At 41.0% G+C, this 25425-nt stretch overlaps 1 protein-coding gene across 1 annotated transcript; it reads right to left on the bottom strand.

The window, feature by feature from the left end:
* Positions 1 to 3700: 3700 nt before the first annotated feature.
* On the bottom strand, positions 3701 to 25089 carry RBM46 (RNA binding motif protein 46). The gene is made up of 4 exons (XM_032224661.1): positions 24939 to 25089; positions 23463 to 23930; positions 19872 to 20654; positions 3701 to 3900 (listed from the first exon to the last, which is right to left on the bottom strand). Exons 1-4 carry the CDS (start codon positions 25087 to 25089, stop codon positions 3701 to 3703), a joined length of 1602 nt encoding a protein of 533 aa, XP_032080552.1.
* Positions 25090 to 25425: the final 336 nt, after the last annotated feature.

Raw genomic sequence — 25425 nt, 5'->3', positions numbered from 1 at the left:
AAGACTGAAAACATAGAAAAATGATTTCCTTTTATAAATCAAGTCCAATAAGATGTTTGAAAAAAATGTTCCTGTTCTGAAAAGAACATTTAGATTCAGAAATAACAGAACATAACAGCAGATACATTGATTTCTAATATGAAACAAAAGTGTTGATAAAAATAGAAGAACTGCAAAGATCTACTCAGAGCAAAGAAATCAAAGTCTTGCAAGAAATAGCTGAGAGATTAGAAACAAACCAGGGGTAACCACCTGAAGATTTTAAATGCAAAATTACCAAACAAGAAAAGTTTTAACAGTGCCAAAATTGAAAACCATAGTTTGTGTAAAGGAGGCAAGAGAGGGTTAAAAGAAGCTAATTGTTGAGAATCCAGGTGAAGATAAACTACATGGCTTTGGTTGGAACACTAAGATGGTCTTTATCCACTCATTGCTAAGCAGCTTAACAAGATACTGCAAGGAGGTAAAATTGAATTAAAACTCTGAAATTTGTGAAAGATCAATGGCATAATAGAAGACATAGCTGCTGGTCAATGGTGACAAATGGGAGAGCTTTTCAAGAGAAAAACTTTTATCAAGAGAGAAATATTTCAAGGAGACACAATATCACCACTACTTGCATTGATTCCTCTGTCAACAGTATTGAACAAGTCAGTCCATGGCAATCAAACATCAAAATTACCAGCTAAACTACCTGACCTCCTTTACATGGACAATCTGAATCTTTATGGAAAAAAACTCTCTCTGAAATGGAATCCAGCTCAACATTGTCTGAATATACAGCAAAGATATTGCAGAGGAACTTGATAAGACAAATGAACCAGCTACACCCGTGATGGCGAACCTATGGCACGTGTGCCACAGGTGACACACAGAGCCATTTGTTAGGGTACACGAGGCGTTGCCTTATCAGCTGACTTCGGCCTTCTTTTAAGGCCATTTTTTGCCCTCCAGAGGCTTCCTTGAACCCTCCAGAGCGCCCTATGGGCAAACCTAAAGTTCAGAAATGGACTTCCGGTTTGCTTGTAGGGCCAGTTTTTGTGCTCCGTAGCCTTCAGGAAACTTTCCTGAAAGCTCCATAGAACAAAAAACGGCCCTACGAGCAAACCGGGACTTCTGGTTTAGTGGTAGGGCTGTTTTTCACCCTCCGGACCTTTCAGGGAAGCTTCCAGAAGGTAAAAAAACAGCCCTATGGTCAAATTGGATGTCACCGTTCCCAAACCTCCAGGTTGACCATCCTCCGGAGGCTTCAGGGAAGTTCCTGAAGCCTCCAGAGGGGTGGGGGAGGCTGTTTTCACCCTCCCCAGGATCCTAGAAAGCCTCTAGAGCCTGGGGAGGGTGGAAAAAGCATGCCAAAAGCGGGGTGTGGTGATCACGCATACATCCACGGAGGTGTGTGTGTGTGTGTCACACACATACCATTATGGGTGTGGCATGCCCACGCACAATCCCCTTGCGCTTCCCCCGCTTTTGGCATGTGATCCAAAAAAGGCGAGCCATCACTGACCTATACGATCAAGAAGGGGAAATAGTGAAAACTGAAGGAATCAAGATGTTCTATGGAAATATCAAAAGGCTGGATGAGACAATGATTACAAATATCTGGGCATCCTTTTGGCTAACAGCATCAAGTACACCGAGTTCAAGAAAAAGGTTAGAAATGAATACATCAGAAGAGTGAAAAAAAATTTAAAAATCCAAATTCAGAGATGGAAAAACCATCAAGACAATTAACACTTGGGCAATTTCAGATATATCTATGCAGCTGGAATAATGGACTGGATGCAAGCTGAAGTAGTTTTGGGTGGGAAAACTAGAAAAATAATGGCAATGAATCATACCCCTAATCCACAAAATTACACTGACAAACTTTACCAAGGCGCATTGGAAGGATGATCTGAACGATAGTGAAGAACTTGTACTGAATCACAATTAGTCCTCAATGTATGATTCTAATTGTTAGGAATTATGGTTATAAGTTGTGGTGATTATTAAATGGGTCACAACATAATTGCAGCAGATTCTATAACCTTTTTTATTGCAGTCAATTGAATACCAGTCATTAAGCAAACTTAAATTTTCCCCCAATGGTTGTTTTTGCCAGAAACCAGAAGTAAATACTGGAAACCACCAAATAAATATATACTTTGAAGAAATTTTCAGACCATTTAAAATAATCTATATCTAAATTCTTATCTAGATAGTGAATTTAAATACCATATAAATGGAATCTAAGAAATTTGAATATTGTTATTATAGCTTAAATGTTTCTTTGGTAAATAAGACAGAATTATGCAGATACCTTTCAAACTTACCATATAGGAAGGGAGAAAAATCATGATATAATGTATAAAAAATAATGTTTACAATACTCCCAATTGCTATTATAGTATTTAGACTATTTAAAGGTCATGGAACAATAATTTTTTCTTAGATAAAATGAAAGAAAAGTTGAATACCAATGTAATCAGATGAAAATAATGAGGCACTCATTAGGTCCTGCTTTGGAGTCAATGGGTACCTACATTAGAAGTTGTAATATGACCTCTAAAAGATGCAAAGTTTCTTTTGTTACAATACAATATATGAAACTTTTTCAACAAAAATGTTTCCTCTGCTGTCTTCTGCTCGCATATAGCAGTTATTTTAAATTCAAATGAAATAAATTTTAACAAATTCAAATCGATTTGGTGAGTTCTCTTATGAAAGAATATTGTTCATCTCTTTTGCCTGATTCCTGTATTAATTAGGTCCATTAGAACAGGGATTCAACTTCCTCTGCAGTATAAACGAAGCATTATATACGGTAGCTTGCAAAGTGAATTTTATTATAATTCTACAATTTTATTACAGTTCTATCTTTGTTATAAAGAAGAGCTTTGCTACTCAAAGGTCAGAGGCAGAACCACTTTTGACCAACTAGCATATCAACTAATACAGACACAAAACTTTGTCTCTACAAAAACGTCTAAAATCCTAATCCTGTGGTGAGGGTTCAAATAGCTTTACGTTCGCAAACTAGAGATAATTTCATACTATTTTCTGTATTTGCCTATTGTTTACTCATGCTTAATTGCTACAGGAGAAAAAAAAGAACTTTGAAAATTATCAATATTTAGTTTAAATATTAAAAAGGAATCCAAACTATTTTAATACAGCAAGATTTTAATGTCAAAGTGACTGTATTTAAGTAGGGAATTAAACACATGATATGAACTTTAAAAACATTACAACGTGCAAATAGAACAGTATTTTTAACAAATAAAATTTAACAATGTAAACAGTAGATTAATAAAACAAATATCATGCAACTAAAATATACAATATAATTTTAAAGGACCCCAAATGTTTAAAGGTTTGGAGTTAAGGTTTCTGTTTTTTTTTTTTAAAAAAAAAAATACTGTGCATCATTTCCTTCTTACATAATACTTTGTTTTTTACCAAATACTGCTTTTCATCTCCAAAGAATGGATTCCTGGTAACAAGATTACAACAATTGCAAGCATTTAAAATATTTTAAAGCTTCTATTTAATGAGAAAAAATATTTTAAAAAAACATTTAAATGGGTTTTCTTATCTATAATTTATAAGTAATATGAAATAACCAAGCAAAAGCAATTGTATAAACCCAATTAAAACTAAAACTACATTATAGGGTTGTTTTTTAAAGTGTAATTTTTTTCATCCAGGTTTTTTTTCCTCAAAAGAATGAGGCCTGACTGGAGATGTACAAACGCTGTCCAACATGGTTGCTATTAGCAAGTGGAATTGATGATGATAAGGGATAGCTTGGATAAGAATATGGTCTTGATGTATATGGTAATACGCTGGTTGTTCCAGAAGAAAGCGTAGCACTAACAGGAGAAATGTTATTTACTGGATTTCGACAAAAATTGTATTCTGCAAAAGAAATTTATGCAGCATGAATATCAATTTGAAAAGAAAACTGGAGAAATAATGTCAGCATAATTCCCTCCATATACTTCTTATTCTAAATCTTATCACTCAAAAACATAGGAATTATACTGCGGGCTACTACTACATAAATACAATTTTGATCCCAGGTTTTCAAAGTATTTTATATTAAGAGTTATGCCTTGTTGTAGTGCCTTGTTTTGATGAAATTTCACATTAAGCACTTTTTGCAAGTTGAAAGGTGAAACAATATTTTCTATAAAAGGAAAGCAGGTCATTTCAAGGTCTATCCAACAATTCTAATAGCTACAAGTGACTTCTGCAAATGCACTATACACAAGCTACCTTTTCTATTCAGCGACTGGGAACAAAAACAGCATTTCTTCCTATGCAAATACCATTTCCCGTTACTAGAAACTACAGGATTAAGTACAAAATCAAAAATCTCAATAGGTTAATTGCACTGCACCCAGTCCTCAACAGAAGAAATTAAACACTTCTGCAGGTGTATATAGGTTTCACTGAGATTAAGTGCATACGTTTTGCATGTCCCTCTCAAAAGAATAAATATGACTATTTTAATATATGTTAATATAGTGAATTAAATATAGAACCTTTGTGATTCTTCACATAATCAAGCTACTGGCTGAAATCTAGATAACTCTGAATATTTCAATGAGAAAAAAAAGGTAGAATCTGAAGAACCATCCTATAACCTGATTAATTCCTACAACTTATCCAATACTTCCCAGAGTGTACACTATTCTTACATAACTCAATTAATATGACTGTTAAACACTAACTTTCCTATTTTAATAGGAAAAAAAGCACTGAAAGCCAAGACAAGAAAGAAACTGACTGAAAAATCTTATGACATGTAAGAAAAATGTTATGTTCCAAGTAGCTATAGATATTAATGATTATATACAAATGGGCTTATCATTTAAAATCTTACAATTTGCATGGAGGTAAAGGTAAAGGTAGTATCCAGTAGTGTCTGACTCTAGGGAGCGGTACTCATCTTTGTTTCTTAACCGAGGAAGCCAGCCTTGTCTGAAGACATTTCCATGGTCATGTGGCCAGCATGACTATACACCAAGGCTTACAGAACACTATTATCTTCCCACTGAAGTCGTACCTATTTATTTACACGTGCATTTTTTTGAACTGCTAGGTAGGCAGGAGCTGAGGCAAGTAATGGGAATTCACTCCATCGTGCAGGGCTCAGGTATCAAACTCAGGCTGTCAAGCTCAGCCTTTAAACACAGAACCACTGCGCCCCTGTTGCTGATATATTTGTATCTATATATTTAATTAGGTCATGTATAATGTGTTTGGACTGGAGGCATACATTCATTTCCTGGACATAAATTTCACTTACACAATAGGATTTACTTCTAGTTGATAGAATCAAAACTACATGATTGATAAATTTATGGCATGGTAAATTTAAACATTTTCACTTAAATATTATTTACTTCTTTTATTTTGCACAAGCAAATGGAAATTATTTTCCTGCCACAATAAAATTAAAATAAACTTGCAAAATATAAGATGGTTTTAATCTTTGCCTTTAAGATTTCATATTTGTTAGCAATAAACTGTTCAGAAAAAATAAAGTGGCAGCATTTTTAGTCATGTTACGTAGACAATATTTAAAGACAGCGGTGACATCTTTTAGATGCAAAGCAGGGCATTTAAATGTAATTATTAAAATCTTTTTCAATGCATAGGCATTGATATGCATAATATACACTCCTCACTTACAATCATTTGTTTAATGCCTGTTCGAATTCATTTAATAAGTGCTTTGCTTAGCAATGGAAATTGTATGCCCAATTGTGGTCGTCAATAGAAAGTTGCTTTCCCCCCCTAACAAAAGATATAGTACATCATAAGATAACAGTGAGGTTGAAATCATAATTTCAATATAATGCCTAAACAAAACACTATTAAAATAATAGACTGAGCCTATTTCATTCTAACATCAGGCAATACAATACACTTAAACTGATTTGACATAGTTACATTCTAATATACGACATACATGGCTTCCTTTAAATATCATATTGCAATAATTTTGCAGTTATTAAATTGAAAGGACAGTGCTGTGTAAATATCTAATCAAGAGAAAGTAAATAACATAACATCTATTTTATAAACTTCAGCATCGTTAAGATATTCTATCTGCTTTTTTGCTACTTTTAAGGTTACAAAGCTGATTATATATAATTACATTAGATTAAAATAGTTATTAAATGTTTTAATTTCTAATTTGATTTCTTGAACCTTGTATTTTCCAAAACAATTCCTACTTGAACATAAATTTCGCATCTAATAAACCACAGCACAATATTATGTAGCATTTAATATTTATAAAAGAACCTAAAATATGATTTATTTCTAGAAACATATTCACATTATTTTGTTAATAATTTAGCATTCATCCTTATTTTCTTATCTATAGTTGACTTCAAAAATTTGAACATTAATTTTGAATATGAAATGCTTGCAATATAAACTATATTATCTAAGGATATTTTATACCCCGATGGAGAACCTATGGCATACATGCCAGAGCTGACACGCAGCACCCTCTTTGTGGGTACGCGAGCCATTGCCCCAGCTGGTCTTTGGATCTTTGCCACCCATGCGTGGGACATGTATGTGGAGGCCATATGCATATATGGACGGGGAGGGGCCGCATGCATGGGGACTTGGCATGTGCAGGGGGCTGTGCGCATTGGGGGTTCAGGCACATGCTTTGGGCACTCGGTCTGGAAAAGGTTAACCATTATTGTTTATACCAGTGTTTTTCAATCTTTTTTGTGCAAAGGCACACTTTTTTCATGAAAAAAATCACGAGGCACACCACCATTAGAAAATGTTAAAAAAATTTAACTCTGTGCCTATATTGACTATATATAAAGTAATTCTCCCACGGCACACCTTACACTATGTCACGGCACACTAGTGTGCCGCAGCACAGTGGTTGAAAAACACTGGTTTATACTATTCTATCAATGCCAAATACAGTATCAAAAAAATTGCTAGACTTCAACTAAGCACCAATTTTACTCAGGTTTGCTTCACTTAAGTTACTTACCTGTTTACTTGTCCAAATTTTCCTATGCAGATCCTGACTGGAGAGGTTATGTACCCTTTCTGCAAGTGGTGGAGACAGAATGTAACACTCTTCAAGAGTGATATTAATCTTCATTGAAGTGTTTGAAATTCTGGGATTGATTTAACTGCAGTACTCCATACTACATATTCACATCTTTTTATGTATATATAATCCTTTAGTTAAAACTGTTAAGAGGGCATTAATGTTTCAGACAAATACATTATGTTTTAATCAACTTGCTATGGAAGAAGTTACAAACCCAATATCTATTAGGCTTATTGTATTATGCTACACTGTAGAGTAACGTATGTGGCTTTAGAGTAAGACTTGCAGTAAAATGTTGCAGATATATTTTCATTTCGCTCAATACAAAATCATCAAGAGTACTGAACATTTTAATATTCTACTGTTAATTTTAAAAATCAGAATAACATTTTTTAAACACGGCCAAATATTTTTTCACCAAATATCAATTTCTCATAATGTAAATTATGATAGATTTTTATGTATAGAGATTTTATTAAAAATAATGTAAATATTTTTTTTTACAATTAAGTAGTCAACATTTCAAAGTCAGTCTTTTCAGAGATAATTATTGTACAATTATTAGTAAGCATCATGAGGAATGTTTATGAGTTAGTTCCTTTTTTCCAAAGGTAGATTTGGAATCAGGATACAACTGCCAAATAAGAAGTTACCATAAAAATCTATGCAATGTCCTGAGAAAAGCATAGTTTATATTTACTATAAGCTTATATTTCAGTATCTTATATTACTGGAGTAGCATGTCTGATGTATAATTTTTGTGAATATAAAAGATCAATGGGAAAATAGCATATTAATATGTGAGACTGTTGGAAATGATTAAAGTACTTTTAAAGAGAAGCAAAAAAGCAACAAATGTAACTTGCTTTTCAGAATAAATAAATATTTAAAGAGTATTAACACTAAAGATAGCTTATTAAAAAAAGCCACATTTAAATTAAGTTACAAGTCCATGGACTTTTTCCAATTGCCATATTTAATTTTTCCTTCATTAAATTTCACTGAAGTAAAAGTTATCCGCTTTCCAGCTGTATCTAAATCTGCCATTTACCAGATGTGCTTGACCAGAAAAGTTGAAAATAGCCTGCCTTTGCATGATTTCAAAAGACACAAATTACCGTATTTTTCAGAGTATAAGACACACCTTTTTACTCCAAAAAAAGAGGGTGAAAATCTAGGTGCGTCTTATACTCCGAATGTAGCCGCCTGGGTTGTCAGGAAAAGGGGCAGGTGAAGCGGGTGCTGCAGAAATCGTGATGGCTGGAAAGGAGAGACGTTTTGCTTTCGTGGCTCTTGCTTGGCTCGGCTCCCCGGAGGGCTCAGGGGGTGGTGGTGGTGACAGCGGCTCCTCACATTACTGGGGAGTGAAGTCATTGTGGGCATTGTCTCCCCTGAGCTGCCTGCCGAATCTCTGAGGAACCTTTCACTTGCAGGAGGAGGAGGGCAAGGGTGGAGACTTTTGAGTAACTGGGAAAGAAAGCTGAGCTTGAAAACTGCCGCCTGAAAAGCACACCTTTCTTTCCCAGTTAATCAGAAGTTTTGGTTTAAGGAGGCGCTGCTTTAAGTCCTCCTCCTGCAAACGAAAGGTGCCTCAGAGATGTTAGATTTCTCAGAAAGCTAGATTGGGAAGTTAAAAACCTTGAATGGGGTACAATCAAGTTTGATTCAAAGGCTTTGGCTCCTGAAATTGCTGTGTTGCCATCCAAACTGCTGGTACTGTGATCTCTGCAGCGCCTGCTTTACCTGCCCCTTCTCGGGCGGTTCCTGGTGGCAGAGATTGCGGTAATAGCATTTTCGGGTGGCAGCGCAGCGATTTCAGGAGCCAAAGCCTTTGAATCAAGCTTGATTGTATTCCATTCCAAGTTTTTAACTTCCCAATCTAGTGTTCTGATAAAAGCCTTTGTAGAGAGATAGTTCTTTTTCCCTTCCATTCCTCCACTCTCCCACTCTCTCCGAATGTGCTTATTGCTATTGCGTCCAGCTACTGTATCTCTTTGCTGCATGACAGATCCGGGTGGATTGGGGGGGATAGTGGTGAAGAAAGTGAAAAGAAAATCTCCATGAAGGCTTTTCTCAGGAGCCAAAGCCTTTGAATCAAGCTTGAAGTGTGGAGGCTTCCCTTCCTTCACACACACACACACACACACACACACACACACACAAAGCTGCCGCATTCTGAAGTTTCCTTTCTATCCCGTGCTTCTTTCACTAGCCAAAATCCCAACAATGCCAATAGTTTTTTCTGGAGAGAAAGTAGAGATCTAGGATCCTGAGAAAAGTCTTTGTGCAGAGGAGATCGGTTCTCTTCCCTTGCAGGGTAGGGCTGAGGAATTTGTTCAGTATCTGCAGGATAAAATCACTCAGATTCAGACAGGCTTGGACTCTGACTGGGTGGATTCGGACAAGTCGACGGGAATGAAACTTGTGGAAACTATCTGGGATGAGTTTTACCCTGTGAGTCCCGAGGGCAGTACTGCCACTTGTGTGCTTGGTTAGTTTCGGCTTCCCGGGAGGTGATATGAGGCTGGCTCCAGGCGATTACCAACGCTTCATTGAGAGAGGGTTCTTTCCCACTGCCTTGAAGGAGGTGGTGGCCCCTCCTTAAGAAGCCTTCCCTGGACCCAGCCTCTTTAGCCAACTATCGTCCTGTCCCCAAGGTTGTTGAGAGCGTGGTAGCACGTCAGCTTCCCCAGTACCTGGATGAAGCTGCCTATCTGAATCCATTTCAGGCCTGGGTACAGCACGGAGACGGCATTGGACGCGTTGGTTGATCTGTGGCAGGCCCAGGATAGGGGTTGTTCCTCTGTCCTGGTCCTATTAGACCTCTCGGTGGCTTGATACCATCGACCATGGTATCCTACTGTGATGACTCGGGGGTGGGAGTGGGGGGGGGCACCATTTTGCGGTGGTTCTCCTCCTACCTGTCGGATCGATAGCAGTTCATGTTGACTGGAGGGCAGAGATCGACCACGAGGCGCCTCAATTGTGAGGTGCCCTAGGAGTTGGATCTCTCACCCCTCCTGTTCAACATATACATGAAACCGCTGTGCGAGATCATCTGTGGTTTTGAGGTACGGTATCATCAATATGCTGATGATACCCAACTTTTCACCTCTACCCCAAACCACCCAAACGATGCCCTCGACGTGATGTTCCAATGCCTGGAGACTGTACAGATCTGGATGGGGACGAACAGGCTCAAGCTCAATTCCCCCAAGACTGAGTGGCTGTGGTTCCCATCATACCAATTTGTGCATCTTGTACCATCTTTGATGATAGGGGGAGAAATTTTAGCCCCCTCAGAGAGGGCCCGCAATCTGGAGTCCTCCTGGATATGCAGCTTAGTTTGGAAGAATACCTGACCGCCGTGACCTTTTATCAGGTTCGCCTGGTACACCAGTTGCGCCCCTTCCTGGATCGGGATGCCTTGTGCAGTCACTCACGCCCTCGTCCTTTCTTGCCTGGACTACTGTAACGCTCTCTACATGGGGCTGCCCTTGAAGAGCACCCGGAGGCTTCAGCTGGCCCAGAATACGGCCGTGCAAGTTGTCATGGGGGTACCTAGGTGCTCCCATGTTACACCCCTTTTAAGCGGCCTGCACTTGTTGCTGGTTGTTTTCTGAGAGCGATTCAAGGTGTTAATTATGATCTTTAAAGCGCCCCATGGCTTAGGCCCAGGGTACTTGTGAGACCACCTACTGCCACCAGTAGTCTCACACCGTCCAGTATGATCCCACAGACTTGGCCTCCTCAGGGTGCCATCGGCCAGGCAGTGTTGGCTGGTGACCCCCAGGGGAAGAACCTTCTCTATGGGAGCGCCTTCCCTTTGGAATGAGCTGCCCCCGGAGCGTCACATAATTCTCGACCTCCGGCGTGCCCTAAAAAGTTGGCTTTTCCAGCAAGCTGGCCTGGCCTGAATAAAATAAATTATTAATTTTAATTGTTAATTTTAATTTAATTTCTAAATCTCATGAGCCAAGGTGGCGCAGTGGTTAAATGCAGCACTGCAGATCAGCAGGTCAGCGGTTCAAATCTCACCGGCTCAGGGTTGACTCAGCCTTCCATCCTTCCGAGGTGGGTAAAATGAGGACCCAGATTGTTGGGGGCAATATGCTGACTCTCTGTAAACCGCTTAGAGAGGCCTGAAAGGCCTATGAAGCGGTATATAAGTCTACTGCTATTGTAAATGTCTATTGATTTTTTTGGATATTCTATTTAATCTTTCTTTTAACTTTTGTAATATGTGTTTTTATGTTGTACGCCGCTCTGAGTCCCTTGGAAGAAGTGCAGCATATAAGTCCAATAAACCTAAACCTTGCTCCACCCCTGCCCCCCTGCCCCCCAATCTCTCCGGATCTGTCATGCAGTGCTTATTGCTATTGCTGCTATTGAGCCCAGCTACCATATCTCTTTGCTGACAGATCCGGGTGGATTTGGAGTGTGTTTGTGTGTGACAAGGCAGCCTCATTTCCTTTATGCTTCCCTTTTGCCACTGAGGCACTGCCATGAGGAACCATTAATCCAAATGGAAGGGATCCCCACCCCTCCTCATCCAAGTGCCATTCCTAGCCAAGCACAGCAGCAGCCAATCAGCAACCCCATGTCTTTCCCGCCTAGCTGAAGAGAAGTGAGCCGACTGCCGCTCCTTGGGCCAAGCGGTTCATTGTCACCACCAGTCCAAGGGAAGGGGAAAAACAATAAAGCGCGGAGAAAGCTGTTTAGTCCTGCCCTGCTGTGGGAGGGGTAGAGAAAAGTGGATTTGAGATAAAAGCCTTACTCTTTAAGAAGATCAAGCCCCACGCGTTGCATTTTTGCCCTCTCCAGGAGCACTCTGCGGCCTCCCAAACTCTCTGCATGCCCCATTTTTAACAAAAAAACGGGGTGTGCAGATGGTTTGGGATGCCTGCAGAGTGCTCCTGGGAGCCAAGGAGGGCAAAAACTTTTTTTTAAAATTTACCTCTTCAAAATCCTGGTGTGTCTTACACTCCGGTGCGTCTTATACTCCAAAAAATATGGTATTTTAGTGTGCTAAGCCCCCACAATGTTTCAGAGCTCCAGGCATGGCTGAATTTGAGAACATGCCATTATACGCATAATTATGATTTATGGCTTAATGTGATATAACTGCAACTAAATATATTTATAATTGTAAAATGATAGTTGGACTTACCTGAACTGTATTCTCGTAGGATGGGGAAGCCTCCAGGAGTGGGATATTCTCACAGCCAATCTGCCCTTAGACTGAATTAATTTTGAAGCTGCTTCCTTTGCATGACTGACTCCGCTTTCAACGAAGATCACGGATCCATGAAAAACCTGGAAACAAGGCAGAAGGGAAAAGCACCCACCTCTTCAGATCTACGTGCTACCCTTCAAAATTACCCACAGGGCGGGAACCTGGAGGCTTCCCCATCCTAGGAGAATACAGTTCGGGTACGTCCAACTATCATTCTCCGTAGGGGATGGGGAAGCCTCCAGGAGTGGGAGATGTCAAAGCTACCCCGCAAGGGAGGGAAATTAAGAAGCATGAGAACGCCAGGCTTCCAAAACCCTCTGCAAAACCCTGCGACCAAATGAAGCTTAAGCCGAAGCATAGGTATCAAGACTTGATGAATAGCATGGGCGACACCCAGGCAGCCGCTCGACAGATGTCCTCAAACGGAGCCTGCACAGACTAAGCCGCTGAGGTCACCACACTCCTCGTCAAGTGAGCAGTGATGCCAGCTGGCACATGCATGCCCCTTGCCTGATATGCAGTGGAGATCACTGCCCTAAATCCAGCACCTGATGGTGGAAGGGGTAACCCTGGACCCTAAAGAGGAAGGCCGAAAGGACACAAACAGTGCCTCCATGCGTCGGAATGAAGCGGTCTGCTGAAGGTAAATGTGCAGCGCTCGTCAGATGTCTAGCTGATGCCATGCCCGCTCCCTAGGCCTGGAAGGGGCGAGGCAGAAATCCGGCAGCACAACCTCCTGAGCCCTGTGAAAGGGTGTGTTAACTTTAGGTAGGAAGGAGGGGTCCAATTTAAGCACCATGTGGTCTGCATGGAGCACGCAGAGATCCTCCCTAGACGATAAGACACTTAATTCAGAGATATGCTTAATTTCTGACTGCCACCAGGAATACCATCTTGAGGGTGAGATACTGAGTACTGACCATTTTCAGCGGTTAGAAAGGACCCTCTGTTAGCATCTGGAGCACCAGCGGGGAATCTGTGGACAACCAGTAGCCGGAGGTTAGCAGCCCCTTTAAGGAACCGCTTGATTACCGGGTGTTGGGCAAGTGATCCGGACCTCTCCCCCACAAGCACTGTAGATAGTTCCGCCACCTGTCTACGGATGGTGTTGTGAGAAAGGCCTTTTTCCAACTCATCCTGCAGGAACTCTAAAACCTGAGGAATTGAGGCCTCGGTGGGAGTCACATGTTCCCAACGGCACCTGGTTACAAACAAGGCCCATGTGGCATTGTATACGCGTGTGGTCAACTGTCTGCATGAGGCTACGATAGTTCCTATCACCCTGTCAGAAAAGTTGGCCACCCTTATATGTTCCTGCTCAAGCGCTAGGCAGTCAATTGGAGCCACTGTGGTTCCGGGTAGCACAGGACCCCCTAGTGCAAGACGACCTCCTCCTCCAGAATCCTCCAATGGGGTTCTAGGTCTAGGAAGTCTGCAAACCACGGCCTGCGAGGCCCAAAGGGTGCCACTATAATCACCTCCACACCCTCTGTGACCACACATCTCAGAACCCCGGGAATGAAGGGAAGGGGGGGAGCATATAGGAGACCCTCCAGCCACCGGCAACATAGTGCATCTATGTTCTCTGCCCCTCAAGCTGGGAGATGAATCTCGGAAGCTGGGCGTTGTTCGGTGACACAAAGAGATCCATCTGCAGCTGGCTGAACCTCTGACATCCGGCAGAAGAGCTGGGTCTGAAGCTGGCACTCTGTGGTCAACGGTGGCCCTGCTGAGCCAGTCTGCTTGATCATTGTCCACTCCGAAGATATATTCCGCCGTCAGCGACAAGAGATGAGGTTCCGCCCATGTCCCTAGACTGAACGCCTCCTGCCATGGTGCCATCAAGTGGGTGCCCCCTTGCTTGTTGATGTGGGACTTCGCTGCAACAGTGTCCGTCAGAATCAACACATGCCAGCCAGCCACTTGGGGAGCAAAGTGTTTGAGCGCTAGGTGGACCGCTCACAGCTCCAACCAGTTAATATTGTGTCTTAAGTCTGCCGGGGACCATTGACCTTGGGCCAACTGCGAGCTCAGCATCGCTTCCCAGCTGAAGAGGCTTTCATCTGTTGTTAATGTGAGATGCGCCGGATCCTTGAAGACTGATCCCTTCCAAAGGGCCGGGGAGAGCCACCACCACAGGGACAAGCGAACCTGGGCCGAAACCTTGACCTTGAAGGATGCGTTGCTTGTGCCCTTGCATTTGTGTGGCAGGTGCAGCCACTGCAGTGTCCTAGCATGGAGAGGGGCCCATGGCACTATGGTGATGCAGGAAATCATTTTCCCAGCAGCTTGGAGAGAACGACGACAGGAACAGACCACTCCCTACGAACCTGTCTAACTAACTGGGTAATGCTTTCCTTACGCTCTGGGGAAAGGTAAACCTCACCCTGAGTGGCATCTATAATCTCCCCGAGATGTTGCAGTCTAATGGATGGAACCAGGTTGCTCTTGGCAAAGTTAACTGAGAACCCATGTTGCTATAAGGTCTGAATGGTCAAGGCCAGACTGAGCCTGCTGAAGGGATGATGCTTGAACTAAAATGTCATCTAAATAACATTGAAGTCTAACCAGAACTGAACGAAGATCGGCGGCCAACGTGGCCAGTACCTTGATAAAGGTCCAAGGGGCTGAGGCGAGGGTTAGGGTTAGGCACCCTCTATTGGTAGTGGATACCCGCATAGGAAAACCTCAGAAACCTCCTATGCTGCGGGAATATCAGGACATGGAGGTAGGCCTCAGTCAGGTCCACAGAAACCATAAAGTCCACAGGTCTAATCCCAGTCAAGATAAGAGTGTAACAATGCCATCTTAAACCTCCTGTAGACAATGTGGTGATTAATATTTTGAGATCTAAAATCACCCTCCACCCCCCACCCCCAAACTTTTGGGAATCACGAACAAGTTAGAATAAAACCCCTGGCCCTCCTGGTCCGTAGGGACCAGCTGTACAGCCTGAATCTTGAGCAGGTGTTGAATGGCCACCCTCATGAGATTTTGTTTAATGGGATTCCTCGAAGTAGAGAAAACCCTAAACTTGTTCAGGGGGAAGGAAAGGAATTCCAGATGTAGGCTGAATTTAACAGTATCTAGAACCCACCTTTCAGTGGTGATGGAATGCCACCAATCTGTGAATAGGGTGAGGGGGCCACCAATCAGGGGAAGTGATTCTAAATTACTTCCCTCTGCGGAAGGAGCGGTCTCCGCTCCTTCGAAAGGGCCTCTTGTTCTGGGGTTGATAGCGGGATCTATCTCTATTAAAGGTCCTATCAGACTGCCTGTCCTGCTGCCTGTCATTACAGGGAGGAAAGTACCTGGACTTCCTGGTTCTGCTGGCGAAAGGAAGGTCTGTGGTAATAAGGAGCAGGCCTCTGCTCTGACCTCTTGGCTGACGTGGGCAAGACCTCCTTCTTGTTATCTTTGACAAGAATGGATTACAGTGGTGCCCTGAACAACTGGGTCCCTGCATAAGGTACTGCTGTGAGGTGCCATTTGTGTTTGGTGTCCACTTGCCAGCCGCGAAGCCATAGGAGCCTCCTGGAGGTTATGGACATCGCCAAGGCTCTGGATGAATATTTTACTGCATGCAGGGTGGCATCAGATGAAAACTGGGTAGTAGCCATGATTTTGTTTAAATCTTGCTGCAAACTCTGGTCATCTAGGGGAAGATGTTCTTGCATCTGGCGTAGCCACAGCAAAGTGGTTCAATTGAAAAATGAAGCCGAAGCCGCCGCCTTAACGGCCCAGGATACAGCCTGAAAGGTTTTCCTCGAGGTGAGTTCTGCCTTTTTATCCTCTGCTTTGAGGTTATCGGCGATATTCCCAGACCAGGGAAGAGGAAGATGCCAGAGCAGCCACCGGCCGGTCAACAGTAGGCATTTGCAATGCCTGGGAAAACCCTGATTCTTAATTATAAAACCTCCCAGAAGTAGGAAATGACCCTGGCTTTTCCCATTTGATTTTTAGCATGTTTAGAAAAAGTTGAGTAGCAGGAATCTCCTCCTTAGGGGTCTGAGGCTTAGAGAAAGGTCCCCCCTTTTTCCTTCTTGGGGGGCAGGATATCCCTCCTCCAAATCAGCAGTGGCCCTAGCCTTACACAAGAGGGATCTGAACACCTGAGGGGAAGAGGCCTGCAGTTGCAGGTGGATCTGGGTCCTCATCCTCCTTATTGTCAGACAATTCCAAACCAATCTGGGCCCCCTCACCCTCCATTGAACGTTCACTGGCCAAGGAGGGGGAGGCCGGCCTATCCTGACCGGTACCTTGAGAACGGGGTTGGTCTATACTACTTTGTGGGGTCCCATGCTGAGAATGAGCAGCAAAGGCTTATGGCTTCTGTGCAGCCCCATAGCTATGCCCTGGGAAATAGCCTGTGTAATGAGCTACCTATAACACTCTGGTAGCTCAGGCCAAGGTGGAAAAGAACTGGCTGCCTCTGGAATAGGGGCCTGTGGGACCAGCCTAGGCCTGGCCTGAACTCCACAAGCAAAGGGATCTTCATTCCCTTGCCCTGGATCCCCAAGGGAAAGAGGTGGGGACAAAGGTTCATCCTCCTCCCCCCGCAATGTGCCCAGGGGACATCCAAGAGGGACCAGCCACAGGGGAAATCTCAAGTGGGGATCTAGATCTCGGTGGAGAGGGACTAATGGCCATCCGGAACTGCCTAGCCCTCTCCCCTGCCTTCCCTGAGGGCTTGCTGCTACTCCTCCTGGAGGAGCTCTTCAAAATTGCCTTCTTAGCCCTAGCAGAGGCCGTAGGCCTATTTCTGCCACCCAAAGTGGAAGGAGCCTCCTCCGCAGCATCCACCATTTTGTCTGCACCACCCCCTCACCACGGTACTCATGCGGCGCCCAAAATGGTGCCGGGCTGCCTCTACGACTGTTGCCTCTCCCTGGGAGCAGTCCTGCCCCCCAAATGGCCACCAATGCGTTCTTGAGGCTTCCTGAAGCCTCTTGCTGCTGCGTGGCTGCAGCTCCAGCCATCCGGCGATTTGCTGCGTTCCAATCGCTCTGTGCGATCCTCCCGATGCTGAAACAGCCTCTCAACTGTTCAGTGGCTCTCCGCTTGCCTCCTGAGGCTGTCCCCCGTCACACGGGAACTCAAGCCTCACCGTGGAATGAACCTTGGCATCCTGGTGGCCTCAAAACCCGGGTACTGAGTCCAGCAACTCCAATCAAGCTGTACATGAATTCAAGCACCTACTGGTGCCTTTGACCCTGCAGATCAAAGTGGAGACTCCCTCCACTTAAATAGACAGAGGCCAGGAGATGGGTGAGGGAAGGAAAGTATCCAGGAAAGAAATTTTCAAATACAATTCCAGAGCCAACTAAAGAAGGTGTCTTTCAGGGTTAGATTGAGTTGAAAATGGAGTCATGCAAAAGAAGCAGAGAGGTGTGGCTTCAAAATTAACTCTAAGGGCAGATTGGCTGTGAGAATGTCCCACTCCTGGAGGCTTCCCCATCCCCTACGGAGAACTGTTATATTTAACCACTTGCTTTCAGTTGACATTTTATGAGCAGAATGAGCAAAATGGAAAGGATGAATAAATCACACTTTTTTGTTTCACATAAATTATATTCACATTATCACACTAATCTAACTGATGATAGTAAAGTACACGAAAAACCAAACCTTCAATTTGTAATGAATCACATACTGCAGTAAATTCAAATGTTTTGGAATAGAATAACAAGAGTTGGAAGGGACCTTGCAGGTCTTCTAGTCCAACCACCTGCTTAGGCAGGAAACCCTGCACCACTTCAGACAAATGGTTATCTAATCTCTTCTTAAAAACTTCCAGTGTTGGAGCATTTACAACTTCTGGAGGCAAATTGTTCCACTGCTTAATTGTTCTGTCAGGAAATTTCTCCTTAGTTCTAAGTTGCTTCTCTGATTAGTTTCTACCCATTGCTTCTTGTTCTACCCAGAGGTGCTGTGGAGATTAGTTTGACTTCCTCTTCTTTGTGGCAACCCCTGAGATATCGGAACACTACTATCATGACACCCCTAGTCCTTCTTTTCTTAAAACTAGAAACATCCAGTTCCAGCAACAGTTCTTTATATGTTTTATCCTCACGTCCTAATCCTAATCATCTTTGTTGCTCTACACTCTTTCTAGAGTCTCCACATCTTTTTTATATCGTGGTGACCAAAACTGAATGCAGTATTCCAAGTGTGGCCTTACCAAGGCATTATAAAGTGGTATTAACACTTCACAAGGTCTTGATTCTATCCCTGGTTTTGCAGCCTAGAACTGAGTTGGCTTTTTTGGCAGCTGCAGCACACTGCTGGATCATATGTAAGTAATTGTGCACTATGACTCCCAAGATCCCTCTCACAGTCACCCCTATGAAGCAAGGTACCACATATACTGTATCTGTGGATTTTGTTTTTCTTGCCTAAATGTATTTTTTCACCATCAAATTTAATTTTTTAAGGCTTAGTGTGATGTGAAAATCCAGTTTGAGAAATCAAGGAAGTGTCTTTTCAAATAAAAATATAATTAACTACTACAAAAATTGAGAGGTTCAGTGACTCAGTGGCTTAAAAGATGCCAGAGAATATCTATATTCATACTACTGTGTGAGGGTGTGATGAAGTGAGCTCCCATCTCACTTGCCACAGCTCCTGCCAGTTTAGCAGTTTTGAAAGCATGTAAATGCAAGTAGATAAATAGATACTTCAGTGGGAAGATAGCAGCATTTTAAGTTTCGCCATACACTTTGCGTTGCAGCATGATGTCATGCTGGCCACATGACTGAGGAAATATCTTCAGACAGCGCTGGATTAATACATTAACGAAATGGAGATGAGTACCACTCCCTAGTCAGCTACGACCAGTGGATTAAAACCTGCAGGGATTCTTACCTATTACTACAAAAATTAGAGTTTTCATCCATTATCTGTTAAGTACTAAAAAATTTTTAAAGATTTTTAAAGGTGACTATCTTGTAGACTCATTTCAAAGGTAATTAAAAAAGGAAATCCAAACTTTATACTGTAATTAACATAAATGAAATTTAACTTTCTTAAAACCATAAGGAAAAAGAAATTAAATAGATATGAAAATCAATTCCCAAACATTGCTTCCTTTTCTACTGAACCATTTTTAATCATAGCATTTTTAAATAGAAAAAAAATAGAAATCCAAATTAACTGCCACTGCCTTTTCAATAACACTTGAAAGAATATCTCAATGTTAAATGGTATAAAGGCAAAGAATTCATCGATGGATAGAAGCAAACTGTATATCTAAAATAATTTTTAAAATATTAATTCTCTACATTTGCTACAAAGATTTTTTTTTAAGTAATAAGCAAGATGTGGCTTGCTTCTTAATAAGAAAATTAAAAACTCACTAGTATATCCTGAGGTGACAGTATTTTTACTGTATATACACATATATCCCTAAAGGGAGAAAAACCTGACATACCACAGTTTCTGAAGAAGCTGCCTACTAAGTAGAATGGGCATTTTAGATAAGTTATGCCAAAATAACAACTATTGAGTACTAAGTTGATTAAAATTAAAACCAAAGTTTTAAAAACTTACCCAAGTGCATGAGTGCAAAATGTGCTGCTAGCTCTTTTGCATCTTCTACTGTTGTGCAGAGTTTGTCTGGCATAAAATAACTCTGGGATCCATTTGCAACCGCTGGAATAACAATCTTATATACCAGCAAAATTTTTCCATCTTGACTTGTAGTTGAATATAAATAATATTCTGGAGGTGCCCAGTTATTTTTATTGCAATAATAATCTAACTGCATCACAGCAGAACTAAAATGGCTCGATTTTAAAGAGTACATGCTAATTGGAGTAAGTTTTGTTCCTGGAAAAAATGGGTAAGTACATCTTTCAATTTCAGGAGGACTTGGACTATTCTGCCCATTAAGGCGTATTGGAAGATTTGCTGGTTTTGTTAGTGATTTGTGATGACCGTCTTCTTTGTTTGTAAAGACTAAAAGATTTTCAGAACTGGGGCTAATTTGGCCATTAAGATGTTGTCTCCAAGTGCTTTCTTTGTTTACTGGCTTGGCTAGTGTTACCTCAATGCTAGCACCATCAATACATTTTCCATTCATAATTGACATAGAAGCAACTGCATCATCTCGGTTGAAAAAATGAACAAAAGCGTAATCTCGCAGTTTCTTTACCCGTTCAATAGCTCCAGGTTTGAATTTGTTAAACTCAGCCTTAATTGTTTCTTCTGTAGTTGACATCATCAAGTTTCTAACATACAGTACTTTTACTCTCTGCATTGTTTCTTCATCTACTTCTTTTTCTGGATCTGCCCAATCTACTTGAATAGTGTGCCCCCATAATTGGAAAGTTCCTACCAAAAAAAAAGTCATCAGTTTTTTAAAATTTAAACAGAAGTAATTTTGTTCCCCTTAAGTTTTGAAGAAAGATACCCAACAGACTAAAATTACATAAAACTATACACATGTGTGTGTGTATGTATGTATGTATGTATGTATACATATATATATATATATTTGTAGATTTTGTATATATATATATATATATATATATTTGTAGATTTTCATGGGTGTAGGTATGCTGGTCTTGTTGTATTCGGGTCTTTTCCCGTGTAAGATTGAGATTGTCTATAAAATTTCTATATATATATATAGATAGATAGATAGATAGATAGTTAGATAGATAGATAGATATAGATATAGATATACACACATACACACATTCATAAAAAATATTTAAAGAAAGGAAATAAAGTTTTCTAACATAAATCGTATGGTGATGAATTTTAGGACATTAACTTAGGGGTACTCTAAGTGATGGGGAATCATTTTAAAGAAAAAGAGATGAAGGTAAAAGTGAGTGAAAGGAGGTGGAAAAAAAGCTAGAAATAATACAAGGGAGGATGAGGTAACTTTGGAGGTTGGGAGTTTGCCATTAGCTCTCCTGATGCTATTTTATTTATCTGGATTCCTGATCAGTTGTTCTTGTAGATTTAAACCATATTGACACAACTCTAATATAGAATGCAAATATGGACATTCTAATCCCTGAGAAAATCTGGTGATTCTGCCACTTCATTTCCTGAAGCTGGTACTTAAGTAAAATAGTTGCTATATCAGCTTTAAGAGCCCCTGCCTTACAACATGCCTGATTAGTGAACAGAAGGCGGCTGGAATAGGACTACTTAGCATCAGAGGTGAGGTGCAACACAGCACATGACAAAAGACAAATTCTCCCGACTTGCTGGTCATTTAGATTCCCAGTAATATAGAGCATTAATGTGTTAGGGCTCTTGAACAAGGTCAGACTACCCCTGCTGTCCTTTCCTTGCTGTAGCAGTTGTCCAATAATAATACTACAAGCAATTGTATAAGATTTGTTGCTTTTACCAGCAAATTAGTCAGAGCTTTGTGTTGCACTGTTCCTTGTCTTGAGCGGGTATTCTTCCTATGCCCACTGGTCATATGCCACATCGGTATTTTCTCTCTTACCTTAAGAGCTGGCACTCTAAAAATAGAGTACACCCTGTCTGTCTGCCTTTTAATCCAGCAGCCAGGGCCCAACCTTTAGGGCACCACGTTTTGTGGACGTTTTTCCACAGACAGAAGGGGTGGTTTTGTATGCTGCCTGCATTCCACAGATGGGGTTTTGCTTGTTTGTGCAGACTGGTTTCTGGCACGCCATACTAGTGCCAGTCCACGGACCAGGGGGTTGGGGACCCGTTTTAGAGCATCAAAAACATGCATGAACTACACCTGCAAATTTGCTTACAAAACTCAGGCAATCTAAACTAATTAGTAAAATTAGTAAAATATCAAGTCAAACAGAGATTGAGGTAAGTAGTTTTATGACATAATTTTTTTGTCATAATTGATTTTTGCCATCTTATTTCTAAAACTATTCATTTTCCTATACTCAGAGCACAACTGTTTAAAAAGTCTACTAAAACATTGAATATCCAGTCTTTTAACAGCAAAAAGTTGATTATCTCTACTGTAACTCAAGTACGTGCAATTAAACCTGAAATTAAGTTTATACCATGAATAATAAAAGTTGAGGTCCATATAATCTCACTATAGTAATTCAGAATAGAGGAACAGTCCATGACTGAATTAACAGTGAATACCAGGCATATCACTAGCTATCTTGGCTAATTTGCCAAATTCTAAACTAGGCTTCCCTGTTAGCCCTCTAGGACAGTGGTGGCGAACCTTTTTGCCGTGTGCCGAAACCGTGCCTGTAACCATAATGCAATGGGCAAGCGAACCTCTCGCGCACCCCATGCATGGGCCCTGGCCACTGTGCATGCACGTATCCTGCACTTTTGTGCATGTGCACGCAACCCTCCTGTGCTCCCCACCCCCCCAACCATTTTTGGCTTCCAGGTTGGTGCAAGAGACTTTCCAGGCCCAAAACGGGGCACAGGGGGACTTTGCACGGTACCCCTGTGCCCCGTTTTGGGCCTGGAAGGCCTCTTGCACCAACCTGGAAATCAAAAATGGGTGGGGGAGAATGGATGATGTGCATGCGTAAGCTCCCAAATTACAATGCGACCCCTCCACACATGTGCCCCCCGCATGTGTAGCAGAGATCCAAAGATCAGGTGGCCAGCAGGAGGCGCACACGTGTGGTGGAGCTGGCTAAAGTGATGGCTGGTGTGCCCGCAGAAATGGCTCTGCGTGCCACCTGTGGCACGCTTGCCATAGATTCGCCATCACAGCTCTAGGATATAAGCATGGATTGCGATAGTGTGTTCATGCACAGATGTTGCCTATAACTTCCATCATCTTTCCAAAAAATACTGAGATGTCCTCTCTGCTTACCGTAAATGAAATTTGCCTACCTTACCTTCAAATCAAGGCTATTCACTTTTAAAACAGCAATATGCAAATATCTACATTTAGTAGAAAATGGGAGATATTTCTAATTTTAACAATAAAGGTTCTAGAAAAGAAGGACTGCAAAAAAGAAACCTACAATCAGGGGATAGCATAATACACTCCAGCCATGTTTATTTTTCTCAAAATCTATGCCATCTACATGAGGGAAGCAAAGGAATCTGGCACTCTTGCATACGGAGTAGCTTTTAGTGTAACTTAAACATATATCTTCTCAACAAGAATGTGATTAAACCTTCTATGTGAAGAATGAACATATTTACCAGGAATTAATTTTCTCCTTGCCATAGCTGCAGCTCTGTGGGATTCATATTCAACAAAGGCAAACCCACGATTTTTTGTCTTGTCCGTTGCACTTGGATACACAAGAACATCTACAACACCTTCAGTGACTTTTCTCATTTCATCCAAGATTTCTTCTTTCTTCTTTTCCTTTGGAATGGCTCCAATGAATAGTCTGCAGTTATCCAAACTTATACAAACTCCAATAAATTTTCCAGGACGAATCTCATAATTATTAAGGGTCTTAATGGCAAACTGAGCTTCTTCTTTTGTTGTATACATTACAAAAGCATATCCACGATTCTCACCACTAAATTCCATCATCAATCTAAATTCATAAATCTTCCCAGCTCTTTCAAAAATAGGAACTAATTCATCCTCATATATATCACGAGGAATTTTCCCCACAAAAACTTCACAGCCTCGGGGTGGTGGCGGACCTTCCCAACCTTAAAAAACACATTCAACATATTTTTATTAATTGATACTAAGAAAAAGACCCTGGCCAATTATTTATCATATTATTTTACTATCACTTACCTTAAAACAATTTGGGAGATTTTCATGTTAATATCCAACAGATTATACAAACTAAAATGCTAGTGCACTCTACAAATACTGATTCTCCAACAGTTCTCCATTAAATATGACTTGTATTATCTGGTCAAAATTTACTTCAGTGATTTTTATTTAAACAAAGATCTACTGCTTCGATTTAAATTTAGTCCTAAATATGAATAGTGAGGAATATAACCTTATCATACTTGGTTCAACTGGAATACCTAAAATTAAGTAAAATATTTTAACTTAACAAGGAATTGTCATATTGTAAAGAAATGCAATGTGTACTCCATGGTTATTCAGCACAGATGTGCAAAACACTGTTAAAAAATGTTCTGTGCAGATAGTGGTTACAGAGTAATCCATTATGAACTAAACATGCCTGGTTGAGGGGTTCATGTGGAATGAAATGGGTCTATTTTGTTCTGGACAGAAGTGATGGTGGGACAGAAGAAAAAAAGCTAAGGATATCAGCATGTAGGAAGGTAAGGGAACAATGGAAGAGAACACTTGGGCAAAACACTTAAGAAGCAATAGGAGGAAAGCCAGTGGGTCACTACTGGGTTAAGTTGGCAGGTGAGAGGTGGGAAGGAAGAAATAGTGCCAGGAACATAAGATGATTTGATGGAGTATGCCACACTGGGAACTATGTGGGACTAGTCCAGTCCCACCTGGATTTTGGTTCTAGCAACCATAGCTAACCTAAAATGATTCAGCAGAATATTTGAAATACAATGGTTATTATGGGTTGGGTATTCTCCCATTTTGCACATACCCTAATCAAAGCTATACTACTTAGGCAATAATTACAGGGTCTATTTTTGTGTGCATTAATCATTTTTCAATTATTTATTTTTCCAAAATTAATATTTTCAAATCAAGCAATAATCAAATACCTGGTGGAGGGCCACCAAATTTTCGTTGTCCATTTTCTTGAACCATATTATACCCTGTCTTCTCCATAAGAGCCAATAAGGCAGCTTCATTCTGAGTACGAGATCTAACTTTATTACATCCATTTGTTACATCTGTGTGTTCTTCATTCATTTCTGTAACATCTTAAGGAGAACCAATAGTTATTATATATATGGAACACATTCCTTAGAAAGGAGTTCTTACATGAAAATCAAGCATTTTACATGTGTAAATAATTTCAAGGAAAAGCAAAGCCATATCTATGGAAAATAGCAAAAGATTCTCAAGCTAGTTTATTAAATAGTGATTTTGATCACATAGGATTTCTACACTGTATGGTTTATTTTTTATTTTACTACTACATTCCTCAAAGAATCAAATTGCTATATATATGGAAATGATTACAGAATAAAAATGGCAAACTAAATCAAACTACTCAAATTATGTACATTAAATTAAAACTGAAAT

The sequence above is a fragment of the Thamnophis elegans genome, chromosome 9 (genome assembly GCF_009769535.1).
Source record: "Thamnophis elegans isolate rThaEle1 chromosome 9, rThaEle1.pri, whole genome shotgun sequence".
NCBI classification, from domain to species: Eukaryota; Metazoa; Chordata; class Lepidosauria; order Squamata; family Colubridae; genus Thamnophis; species Thamnophis elegans.
This window is presented reverse-complemented; position numbering and strand designations above follow the sequence as displayed.

Excerpts from the sequence above, each read along its gene's own strand:
- RBM46 (XM_032224661.1), bottom strand. The coding sequence starts at position 25,089 with ATGAATGAAGAACACACAGATGTAACAAATGGATGTAATAAAGTTAGA. Across the intron at positions 23,931-24,938 it reads ATTTGGTGGCCCTCCACCAG|GTTGGGAAGGTCCGCCACCA; the intron begins GTATTTGATTAT and ends GTGTTTTTTAAG. Across the intron at positions 20,655-23,462 it reads AAGGAGAAAATTAATTCCTG|GAACTTTCCAATTATGGGGG; the intron begins GTAAATATGTTC and ends TTTTTTTGGTAG.